The sequence below is a fragment of the Girardinichthys multiradiatus genome, chromosome 9, assembly GCF_021462225.1.
Source record: "Girardinichthys multiradiatus isolate DD_20200921_A chromosome 9, DD_fGirMul_XY1, whole genome shotgun sequence".
Taxonomy (NCBI): Eukaryota; Metazoa; Chordata; class Actinopteri; order Cyprinodontiformes; family Goodeidae; genus Girardinichthys; species Girardinichthys multiradiatus.
The window spans coordinates 7,441,241-7,453,442 of NC_061802.1; the positions used below are offsets into that span (position 1 = coordinate 7,441,241).

General features: G+C 37.5%; 2 protein-coding genes across 3 annotated transcripts; one reads left to right on the forward strand and one right to left on the reverse strand.

The window, feature by feature from the left end:
- Positions 1-1,053: 1,053 nt before the first annotated feature.
- ebna1bp2 (EBNA1 binding protein 2) lies at positions 1,054-9,291 on the forward strand. The gene is made up of 10 exons (XM_047373902.1): positions 1,054-1,172; positions 1,257-1,338; positions 3,282-3,365; positions 3,559-3,731; positions 6,133-6,256; positions 7,876-7,965; positions 8,057-8,132; positions 8,247-8,337; positions 8,447-8,609; positions 8,704-9,291. Exons 1-10 carry the CDS (start codon positions 1,069-1,071, stop codon positions 8,749-8,751), a joined length of 1,035 nt encoding a protein of 344 aa, XP_047229858.1. The 5' UTR covers positions 1,054-1,068; the 3' UTR covers positions 8,752-9,291.
- On the reverse strand, positions 9,269-11,896 carry fam183a (family with sequence similarity 183 member A). Of its 2 annotated transcripts, XM_047373903.1 has the most exons (4): positions 11,725-11,886; positions 10,996-11,055; positions 10,816-10,919; positions 9,269-9,378 (listed from the first exon to the last, which is right to left on the reverse strand). In XM_047373903.1, the coding sequence occupies exons 1-4, from the start codon at positions 11,846-11,848 to the stop codon at positions 9,283-9,285; spliced, it is 384 nt and encodes a 127-aa protein (XP_047229859.1). In that variant the 5' UTR covers positions 11,849-11,886; the 3' UTR covers positions 9,269-9,282. The 2 variants fall into 2 exon arrangements, with proteins under 2 accessions (XP_047229859.1, XP_047229860.1); XM_047373904.1 differs by lacking the exon at positions 10,996-11,055 and having other exon boundaries at positions 11,725-11,896.
- Positions 11,897-12,202: the final 306 nt, after the last annotated feature.

The window sequence follows — 12,202 nt, forward strand, 5'->3', positions numbered from 1 at the left end:
ATACTGCAACACCAAAATAAGATAAGGGTAAAAATTGTCTTTAGCCAACAAAGGAGATCATTTCAATGATTCTGCCCCCTTTTTTTTTTTTTTTGGATAATGTATTACTGTTTTTGATGTTGTTTAAAAATACATGTTTAGTTTTCTTCGGATAAACTTTATTGAAATTTACAAAGTTACAAGAAGACGGTTTAAGGGAGTCAAGTCAAAGATTTCAAATCAAAGAAGGCTGTGCCAGCTCTTAAGCATGGTGATGTTAACATCGTGCTAAGGGACTGTGTTTTGTCAAGGCTGTATGAGAGTAGCACAAATTGTGTGGAATAAAGAAGATAAAGGGAAGATCTCCGAATTCTTCAATGTTAGCCTAAATCAACATCTTAATGGCTGAAACGTAGGTGTTCCAACAGGACAATGATGCCAAACACTCATTAAACCGGAGTTTGAGTGAATAAAGCAGCTTAGATAAAGTTTCTACAGTGGTCCCAACTACAGCCCATTGAAAATGTGTGACTCATTTTAAAAGCCATGTCTGGGCCAGGGGGGCAACAAATTTAAATGAGCTCTACCATTGACAATTTGACAAGAAAAGGCAAGGTAAGTTTATTTGTAAAGCACATTTCAGCAACAAGACAATTCAATGTGCTTTACATGATGAAAACAATAGAAAAAAGGGTTCAAATATACAGACAGAAATGTTAGAAGCTTTCTGATGGATATAAATGCGAGTGTATAATGTTTAGCCAATGTGAATTAAATTCACAGTTCTTTATCATTCCACCCAGAAAAAATAATTTTTCAAGTAAATACTTGAAAGACCTAAATAATGACATATACCGATACCGATAATAAATGTATTTAAGCTTCTGATCAGTCTACATAAATAAGAATAGCCTACCATCATGTCGCATAATGTGCACAACAGCGCCTCCAGGTGTATTTGCTTCTCATGTCAGCTCAAATCTTAAAGGAAAATAGATTCTGAGTCAAATATCGCGTCTGTGCAATGATCGTTTTACTACTAAATTGTTCTCCTCATTCTAAAATTAGTTGAGATCGTGAGAACTTGTCATGTTGGTGCTGCTGTCAGTTTTCCTGGGTAGGAACTTTTGTTCTACCACGTGTTTCCGGTCGGCTTCACTTCACTTCCTCTCCACGCGACCTGCTTCATACATGTGAGTAGCTGTGCCATTCTGTATCGAGATATCCACGTTTTTGCAGAGCTGGGGACACATTTTTCATCTTATGGTTCTCTATAGGCCGACTATGGAGTCCGCAGAAGAGGAGTCGTTGCACGACCAGAGTTCAGAGGAAGAAGCCGGTGAACTGTCGGATGGAGAGGTACGTTTTATGTTAGCATCGAAGGGAAAAAGGAGCTGACTAGCTGAACAGCACCACAAACACGGCCATACATCCTGCTCTGAAACAAGCAAATATTCTTACTTTATGTGTCCGACCCCGCATGCAGTTTTGCAGACGAAAGAAACGCAGACTGATGTTTTTGTGGGTTTTTTTTTAAACGCTTTCCGTTGTGGGTTCCTAAGCATGGATCTAACATTTAACTGTGTCCAGGTCTGGGTAAGAATTATACAGAGAAAACTGAGTACAAACATTTACATTTGAAGGTTTTCTTCGTCACTCGTATTATTAATAAGAAAATTGAATTGAAAGTAAATGACGTTTACTTGATATCACCATTGAGTTCATTCAGAAAATCTGGGTTTTATCCATTAGAATCTTTGGTTTTGTTTCGCAAAATCTTCATACTTCTTGAACCGTTTTTTACAGCCACTAACTTAGTTATTGGATAGGCCAACACAGAATATCACATACTTGTGAAGTGGGAGGAAAAATGATACATGGTTTTATTTGTTTTTAAAATAAAAAAATCTAAATGTCTATGTATTCAACCTTTTTAATCTGAAACCCGTAATAACATCCAGTGTAAGCAGTTACCTTTTTTAAAGGTTTTTGGCTCAGAGGTTGGTTGGAGAACATTACAGAACAAACATCAACATGAAGACAAGGAACAGAGTCCCAGGGATAAAGTTATGGAGAAGCTTAACATCAAGTTTAGGTTTTATGACAATATACCAAGTTTTAATTTTATGATTATTTGGAGAAAATACTGATGCGAATATTGCTACTTTATTTTTTTCCCATGATCGACACGTGTTCTTAAGGTTTCTCAATTCAATTCAAAATTTATTTATGAATCCCAAAGGGAAATTAAATGTAATAGTAACTACAAGTTTCTCCAAGGAGTCAATTTCAGCATGGAATGTAAGTCTGAAGTTGGTGAACCAATATTACACCCTGTTCCACCTCCGATGGTGGTAACAATCTCGTGACCTCCGTGACCTAAAAGGGATTCTACAGGGTTGCGGAATGAGTGTGGCGCAGTGATACGATACAAATAAAAAAAAAAAAAAAGCATCAGACACAGAAGGAATTGTTGGTGCAGAGAGAGTGGAGCGCCTCATGATCCTCCAGTATCCGTCTGATCAGATGTTGATCAGCTGGTGCAAACTGAAGCAGATATTTTTGGGGATGGTGAACAACAACCTTGCTTTCATTTAAAGTATTGATGATTGCATTTGCACTGCCACACAGAGCACATCTCCACAGGGGCTTGGGTATCCCTCCACTTGTGTATATTGCTCAGGGTGATGCTGTTTTGTATGCCACACCCCTTGATTCTGCAACCACACCGCCCAACAAGTAAGTCACTGTTAAAAGAAGATCATAAGAACTCCACTTTGCCATAGGCCATGCCAGAGACACAAACATGTGGAAGATGATCTATTCAGACCAGAATTGTAATTTCTGGTCTTTATGCAAAACGCATCAAAATATATAAATGAGTTATAATGGTGAAGTCAAAGTACAGGCCTAAATATACCTCAAAATCTGTGGCAAGATCTAACCTGGTGTTCACAGACCCCCAATCCAATCTGACTCTGTATGCAGGTAAAACAGTACACCCTTCAAAGTCTGCAGCTGTAATGCAGTAAAAGTTGGCTTTCTGAATAGAGATGCATGCTATATTTTGTTGTTTTGTATTTATAAAAAAAAAATAATAGTGTGATTAATGTGAAAAAGGTTTGGGAATATTGATAAGTCTGCAAAGCTGTAAATATCTACAGTGATGTAGACACAGACAGAGTTTTATTTCCACAGTATTGAGGTTTTCATGGTCTTTGGAACAATGTAAAACATATACTACAGACACCTTTTACACATTTACTGTTCAGTTAAATCAACTCTTTGTGTTCATTTCCAAGCTTCAAGAAGCCTTCAGCAAAGGATTGTTGAAACCTGGGATGAACGTTCTGGCGGAGAAGAACAAGAAGTTTGTCAACAATGTGGTGAGTAGTTTATATCACAGCTATGTAAACGCTTCATTGTATTCTTTAGTTCAGATCTGCTGAAATCAGGCTAAAAAGGCTAACTTTCTAATGGACGTTTTAACAGCATATAATAATACTTGCATATGTCATATAACTTTGTGCAAGTTTTGTTATAACTCTTGAATCTGTGTTCTACATATTTGTTATGCAGGGGGGGTTGAAACAGTGCCTTGCTGACTTCCGCAAAGATCTACCTTGGGTAGAGAGGTTAGACATGACCAATCTGCCAGCTGAAGGCGTCCTCTCCAAACCTGAAGAGAAGGTCCCTGCTGGGATCAACAGTGAACTCGATGCTGATGACGATTTCCAAAGAGAAATGTTCTTGTAAGTGGCTCCCGGTTAAAACGCGGTGCGATAAATATGCTGAATTTAATTCCAACCGTAAATTAGGTTAACAAATCGAAACCAGTAATCTCCTCCTTTGCATCCATTTGTATTTATTTAACACAGACTCATTCCTTTTCCTCCCAGTGACGTATAACGGTTTATCCGATTCAGATTTCTCTTTTGGAACTAGGATATAAGATACAAGAACAGCTTTTAGAATGTATTTTCTTGTCTTCCCGTTGTAATCCGTCACAGAAGTGAAGTCAACCTCATGGTTTTAGAGTGAGTTTTAACTTTTAATTTAAAACAAAGAAACAGTGAGTTCACATTTTAAATTGTCTTTAGTTTGTTATATTTGCAAAACAGAACAATCCTCGTACGGATTTTAACAGCTCAAAAGGATAGAAACAGGCCTCTTCGCTGTACGCTGTTTAGCGTGGCTGAATTTTGCAGCTGTGCTTGCTGCCTGAATGACCTGCATAAAACTGTGTAAAAAATAGTTTCCTTTTTAAGTAGCTTCATTCAACTTCATTGTAAAACACCTTCCTGATACTGGAAAAAGCTAGCTTCACACAGTAACTGTGTCCAGACCGAAGAGTGTTGTCAGTGGGTAAGGCTTACTATGGTTTGTTGGGATTGGATGTTTGAGCTTCCCCCTGTGTTGATGATGAAAATCATTCGATTCTGGTCACCAGCTTATTTCTAGGTGTATATGTAATAGTGATTTATGTAAAAAATAAAAATAAAATCAGTTTGCGCCTCAGGACTGCTAACTGTTTTCGTTGTCCGATGAGCTAAACCACTCCATCCTACTTCCTAATACTTAGAGGATTGCTCAGACCAGCTCTCCATCTAACGGGTCTGGATCTTCCTAACCTGACGAGTATTACACTGAACAGGTTTACTGAAGAATCTATTTAAGCTGGTGTTGGGAAATGACACACCTATCAGCTTACTTCCAGAGGTCACATCCTTTTTCAACATATGGATTTTCTGGACTTAAGTAGCCCGTGTAGTCAGCCAATCAAAACCATTAACAGCTGCTCATTTCCCTAATTCAATTCAATTCAAAAATACTTTATTAATCCCAAAGTGAAATTAAATGTTGTTATAGCTCATATTATGAAGGTGTCCTCAAAGAGCCGTTGTAGATGCTGATGGCTGTGGGCAGGAAGGATCTCCTGTAGCGCTCCGTCTTACAGCAGATCTGAAGAAGCCTCTGACTGAAGGCACTCTGTTGTTGTAGGACAGTCTCATGAAGAGGATGATCAGGGTTCTCCATAATGTTCTTCATTTTATGAAGAATCCGTCTTTCCACAATGATCTCCAGAGGAGTCCCCAGAACAGAGCCAGCCTTCTTTATCAGCTTGTTAACCGGGCTACGTTAGTTTTAGTGACTCAGAATTGGGTTCCAATGATGTCGTTTTTACAAGTTTGGGCTTAAGACAACCCTTTAAAAACCTCCTATAACTATTTTTGAACTGTGCACTAAGATGTTTTTACTATCATTGAAGAAAAGTTATGAGGTGACAGAAATAATTGACTCTCCACAACTCCTCTAAAATTCCATATGCGTTAATTAGCATCACCGAATAATCAAATAATAACAATGAATCAACTTAACCTTTACTTTCTCTGATGCTGAGACTGAGGAGCCTCTACTAAAGTAGAGGCTTTGAGAGACGGAGGATCTTCCATCTTAAACAGCAACTTTTAATCTTACATCAGTGCTCCTCAAACTTCAGTTACAGTTAAAAACCATCATTTCAGCTTTACCCTTTTGATCTTACATATATAGTTAATTAACAAAGTCCAAAAGCGCTTACTACGAATATCAAACCTTATTGCATTTCCATTCATCAATCATCAGTGTAAAAATCATAATTCCGTCAACAATCATTGACACGTTTAACATTGTTTTCAAAGAAGTCATCTTTCATTCTCTTTTTCATGACCTTTTATCCATGTAGTGTGATTATTATTCATGTGATACTTTAAATATTAATCTCTCATTTCATCAGGTGTAGTTTTTTGTATTCTCAATCATAGTGATACACTTCTGCAAAGAGAATCAGTGACATGACTCCTAATGGGTCTCCCAAACGTTACAGCTTCAGAATGTGAATATTTACTGATTTATGTTTCATTGATTTTATTGTGAGGATTTAATTAATTTCTGCATGGATACATGGAAAGATCTCACCTCATTTTGATGTAGTTTATTGTATAGTTGCAGCTGTTAAGAACACAGTCTGAAACTGCTCCTTAAATATTTGGTGTTGGGTCTAGAAGAAAACATAATATACTGCTTGAGTTAATAAAAAAAATCTTGCTTGGATTTCTTGCCACAGACTTTATAGAGAACTAAATGGCCCTCCCTTTCTGGGTTAAATTACAGCTACCGGCAGGGTCAGGCTACAGTCCTGGAGGCCCTGCCTCTCCTGAAAGTGCACAACATAGCCACTAAGAGGCCTGATGATTACTTTGCAGAGATGGCCAAGTCAGATCAGCAAATGCAGAAGGTAAGCTGTTGATTCTTTGTAAGTATCTGTTCCCTTGCAAAACTGCATTATTTATACTAGTCATTTCTGTGCTCAATTACTTTTGTGGCTGTTTTATGTGAATATTGTTGGAGCGTTATTCTAGTTTACTCTCTTGTACCCAAAATACAAATATTTATGACAACGTGCAAAAGTTACTTTTTATCTTTCTTTTTTTTCTTTTTTTTTTACCGTGTCCAGTCTGGCAGAATATCGCTCAGAATTGTTGTCTGAGTGCCAAGAAATTGCCCAACAGATTTACTTTCACAAGCAGAGCATCACAGCTAAAGCTTTAAAGCTCTGCTTGATATTTAGAGAAGAAACGTTATTAGAAACTTCTTTGGGAATATTTCAATTGTTACGGACACGTAACAATTTCAAGGGAACACGACTTTCCTGTAGTCTTTTGAAGTGGTCTTAGGCCGCAGTCTCATTACCGGGCCGGTCCAGGAATTGGTAAAAGTGAGAAAATCCACACCTTCAGTTGGCGCGGTTTACTTTCACACAGATTTTTCAGACCAGACCAGACAAAGTCATGCAATTGCAACGTCTTTTTTTCAGGAGCAGTGTCCATGCCAGGGCACTGTTCTCTGGTCTGTTGGACCTGGACCCGAAACCAGACTCTGGCTTGGTAAAAAGCGTTCCACAGGTTTGGTGTGAAAGCACTGTTAGGACATTTTGAAGGTTTTTCTATTTGTTTGTTTGTTTTTTTTTTTGGTTAGTTTTAGGCGTTGGCACCAGTTTCTGTCGTCTACATGACTGTTGCTATAGGAATGTTTTCTCGACACCTTCAGGCAGATTTTAAACTCAAGGCATGACCCAGAGTTGTGTGACACAAAGGCTCAATTTCTTTTGCTCAATCTGTTAAAAAAACTGAGGGTAGCATTCTTTAGCTTGGAGAATATAGTATATTATCACCAAAATTATTTTTATTTTTCTCACTTTATTGTATTTATTTTTCCTAAATTCATGACTTTTAAATATCCTACCATTCATACTATAGTTTTTTGGTTCTAAAATGTATTTCTTTCTCTCTGTTTGGCATCAAACGATCATGACAAAAAATAATCATGAAAACAATTTTTCAGAACATATTCTGCTTTGCAAGTAATCTTATTTTAGCGAATGTTTCCCGGCCGATGCATTCTTCTGCCTGAGGGCTGAACCCACGTGCATCATGATGTCTTTTCCTGAAAATTCAGCAAGTAAAGATGGCAGAAAAAATAGAGAAGGAGCCACAAAACATGCTCCTGCTGGGTATGGATTCATGCATGGTCTGTTCAAAATCCCACACAAGACTGCAACATTTTGAACCCGGAAAAAGTTGGCCGTAAAATACCTCAAACTGCAAAAGTATGAAATGGAGAACGGTCAAAATGACCAGCAAACATGGCGAAAGCAGCAGTGTTGAGTAAATAAGATATGATGAGTCATTTGATTTGTGCAGTAACAGTTTGGATTCTAAGGTGCAAAACCACAACTACCAATCAAAGCACATTGTGTGTAGCTGCAATAAAATCAAAAATGTCCAGTAAAATAACTTTTCCTTTTGTTAAAGCTTTATTAGAAATATTTAAATGCACATGTATTTTTGTCTATAGATAAGGCAAAAGTTAATCACGAAGCAGATGATCCTGGAAAGGTCTGAAAAGGCCAAAAAGCTGCGTGAGCAGAGGAAGTTTGGGAAAAAGGTTGGTTTGTTACGTTTTTCCTTCACACAGTTTTAAAGGCAACTTTTTCAGTTTAACAAGACCAACTATCTGGAATCTGTTTGGATGCCAGGTCCAAATAGAGGTGATTCAGAAGAGACAGAAGGAGAAGAAGGCTATGATGTCTGCTGTAAAGAAGTACCAGAAAGGTGGGATTTTTTTATGGTGGTGTTCTTACCATGATAGTGACACATACTGTATGTCTAATGTATCAGTTTTTTTTTTTTTATGGGTTTCCTATTTCATCTTGTTCTCGCTTGTAGGAATGACTGACAAACTGGATTTCTTGGACGGAGACCAGAAAGCAGCAAAAAATTCTTCTGATGCGTCGAAGAAAGCTGTTGCCAAAAAGGGGTGATTGTTTTGTTCACCTTTGCCTATTTTTCAATAGCTGTGTATTCCATGTTATGTTTTTTTTTCCTTGTTCTATTAAAGCTTCAATGTGTTTTGTGTTTTGTGACAGCCCTAATGCAAAGCGAAAATACAAGGACCAAAGGTTTGGCTTTGGAGGTAAAAAGAGTGGAAAGAAGTGGAACACCAAGGAGAGCTTCAACGATGTTTCCGGTTTCCGCGCCAAAATGGCTCATGACAAGGGAGCGAGGAAAGGCAAAGGAGGGAACAAAAATGTGAGTCACATGCATATAAAAACACTGACTGACTGATTTAGTAGGGCAAACATTTTCTAAAAAGACACCTAAAATTTTCCATCTGGGTTTTCAGAAACGTCCGGGCAAGTCTGTGCGCAGGAAAATGAAGGGTCGCTCATAAAACTGACTGGACTCGGACCTCATTTCCTGGGCAGGATTAGGCATGACTCTCTGCAATCCGGACTGTGGTTACCTGTATATGTTTCATACAGTATTGTCAAATGTGGATTTGTGCATGGATGTAGAGCAACATAAATCCCTTTAAACACACAGTGAGGTGGATCCTATCGAGACAAAAGTGAACTGCATAGAGAGGTCTAAAATCCAAAGTTTTGCTTTTCTAGTTTGTCATCATAAGATGGTTTTAAAGCCATTTTTTGTAACCGTACTTCAGTATCTTCTCCATACCATGTATTCTGAGTTTGGGAATACTGTTTTAATGTTTTCCCTCATTCAGTTCTTTGACTTAATTGATTCCCCCGATCTGGCATGACATTTTCTGTTACCAAGCTGGTGTTCATTTTGCCCTTTCCTATTCATTAGTATGATACGTTTGTAATGTGCTTTATATTGACTTGTGGTTTATTTTGCAAAGACGCAGATGGAAAAGAAAAGGTTTTAATGATGAACACAATAAATCACTTCTCTTGGTTTATTTTAAGCCTCGTTGGAAAAAAACTGCATTTTTTGTGATATCTGTCTTGAATCGGCGGAAGTTAAATCTTGGGTCTTGATGGTTCTCTTGGATCTAGTGGGGAAAAGATGATGGCAGAATTAAGTTTTAGAATAAGATTTGGAGATTTGTTTTCTTTCAAGGTTAATTAAAAAATACATTAATATGATTAAATCAGCAGACAGTTTTTTTTTTTTATAAAAACATGAAGCATATCATTCAAAGTAAATTTAACTCCGTAGTTAAGTTCAGAATGTTATATACAAACAGAATATTACATAGAGTGAGATATGTCAATCATTGGTAATTTTGAAGTTTATGGCTCAACTAAGGAAAACCCAAAATTCATTTCTCAATATTACATAATTACTGACAGGATTTCAATACAAACATGTTATGTTTTGGCCACAACATAATGAAAAGTTGAGCGAAACAGAAACTTTAGGAAAATGGTATAAAAGCAACAGTGATGGTTGCAGCATTGAAGGGATTGTAGGATTCACGTGGTTGTCGACGTCTTCTGGAATCAGCGCTACAAGAGCCGCCACACACCGACAGCCGTATCCTGGAAATATTCCGCTTTGTGTCAAGCCACTTCTGAACCCCGAGACGTCAGAAGTCTCATACTCTTATACTCTGCTGAGTCTTCTACTGAGTGGTCCACAGTCCACTTTTCAGCTAAGCACATTTTGTATTTCTTTGGAAATCAATGTCCAGTGTGAAGTTTCCAATGTCGATGATTTGGGGAGTCATGTCATGGCCCACTGTGTTTAATCAAGTCCAAACTCAGCGCAGCAGCAATTCCCTCTGCTGACAAACTTTATGGAGATGCTGATTTCATTTTTCAGCAGGACTTGGCACCTGCCCATGCTGCCGAAAGTACCGTTATCTGGTTCAGTGACCGTGGTGGTACTTTGTTTGATTGTCCAGCGAACTGACCTGACCAGAACCCCATACAGAATCTACAGAGTATTGTTAAAAGGAAGTCGTCTTCATCTCTCGCTGCTTTGAAGCAGTAATTCAAGCAAAGAGAGTCCCGGCCAACATTTTTGAGTGTGGATACTGTGCAGCACATGGTTGGACATACTTTTCATTTGGCTGACATACGCGTTTAAAAAACATAATCTTCTTTTTCAGAGAAATAGAATTTTGGGTTTGTGGTCACTCAGCTATAATAATCAAAATTAAAAATGAACACTTGAAATATAAAACTGTAATGAATCATTGAATTGAATTGTTTAATGGCTTAAAAAAATCTAATGATATTTTAATTTATTGAGAAGAACAGGTATTTTTTTGCTCATGTATAGCACCTTTAACAGCTAACAGTTGCGAGTGACAGATGGATGTAAAACCTTATGACTGTGATGGATTTATGCTATCAGATGTGTCTCATTTGACTAAACCTTGCATAGTTCCAGGGCTATGCCATACAAAACTAAAACGGTATTGGGTTACTTCTAAAATGCCAATACTTTCATTATGTGGTGGTAATGTAGTGTTATTCCTCACCAGTGGACCGGCAATCCATCCAATCTCTTGACTTTCAGTGATGGGTGCCGGATATTTCTTTGCTGGTTCCATGTGGACCCTTCGGTAAGCCTCAATAAAGGTTGCTGCAAAAAAACATAATTTACATTCAGAGTTTTGAAATTTAGACGAAAATAATTTCTCTAGTATAAATAAACTTACTGTCCTCTAATAGTGCTTCTGGTGGTTTCCTGGACATGGGTTTGTCTGGGAGGACATGTACTACAATATACAAGCAACAAACCCATGAGAAAACGGGTATTGAATCAAATATTTAAACAGATTTAAATACAAATGCATTCAGTATACTAAAACAAAACAAAAAAACGAGTGCAAAAGTACCAGTGAGATCTGCTTGGCTTTCTTTGTTGTGAACTTTTTATTTTAGCAAATGATTTTCATTGTGTCAAACATTTTGGTCACAACAGGACAATTCCACATTATGTCATGCATTCAGGCTTATTTAAAACCTGGTATTTAACAGTATAATAATCTGCCTACTTAATACTTTTAATAGTCTTAATAATTATTTTATGGTCACACGTCTGAGTTGACATTTAACTACACTCCACAGGGCACATAAAATTTCTTAAGTAATAAAAATTGATATAGAACTAAGCAAGATCTTGTTCCTCCATCTTACCGTCTACATAGAATTTTATCAGCAAAGTGAGGAATTCTTTCCTGTTCAGTGCTTCTGAAAATTTGATTTTGATATTTGTTGACTCAAAATTCAAATTAATAGTAGTTCTTTACGTTCACAGTACAACAAACATAATCTTGGAAGTGTAAGGCTCGAAGATTTATCTCTTTACCAAGGGTCAAGCAGGTTTGGAGACTTATTTTATTTTGTTGGTAACTAAAAAGAAGAAAAACATAGGTGTAGCTTACATTTCCTGAAAGGGTTGATGCTGAACTCTGTGTGCAGTTTTTGATATCTTTGCTCCTTCTTTACGGTATCAGCGTGAATTAAGTTTTTACGAACATAATCCACTTCCTCCTTACCGGCGGCCATATTCGAAAACAGCGAATTCCTTGTTTTTTAGTTGTTGAGCTGTGTGTTGCCTGGCAACGGTACACTCTTATGTTAAGTTGCAGTTGCGAGGCTCGACCACACGATGGTGCCACGTGGCCAGATTTTGGGGAGCAGTGCGGGAGTTATTCATACATTCTACCGGTTAAAGAGATGTTTTCTACTGAAATTAATAAAAAATGGTGCCTAAGAGTATTGGGGGAAGCCTATTGTAAAGTTATGTCGGCACAAAAACTGGGAAATGTCACTGAAAAAAATTTCTCAAATTGTTAATGACTGTTTTATTTAGTGACGCCGCTGCATTGTAGGTCTCTTGTTTTTGCTTCATATTTGTTG

Bases quoted from the DNA above. Each gene is read 5' to 3' on its own strand.
- ebna1bp2 (XM_047373902.1), top strand. From the start codon at position 1,069: ATGTTGGTGCTGCTGTCAGTTTTCCTGGGTAGGAACTTTTGTTCTACC. The intron at 1,339-3,281 runs GTACGTTTTATG...TTCATTTCCAAG, and splicing joins GTGAACTGTCGGATGGAGAG to CTTCAAGAAGCCTTCAGCAA. The intron at 7,966-8,056 runs GTTGGTTTGTTA...TTTGGATGCCAG, and splicing joins AGAGGAAGTTTGGGAAAAAG to GTCCAAATAGAGGTGATTCA.
- fam183a (XM_047373903.1), bottom strand. From the start codon at position 11,848: ATGGCCGCCGGTAAGGAGGAAGTGGATTATGTTCGTAAAAACTTAATT. The intron at 11,056-11,724 runs GTAAGCTACACC...TGTATATTGTAG, and splicing joins CATCAACCCTTTCAGGAAAT to TACATGTCCTCCCAGACAAA. The intron at 10,920-10,995 runs GTAAGTTTATTT...GTTTTTTTGCAG, and splicing joins AGAAGCACTATTAGAGGACA to CAACCTTTATTGAGGCTTAC.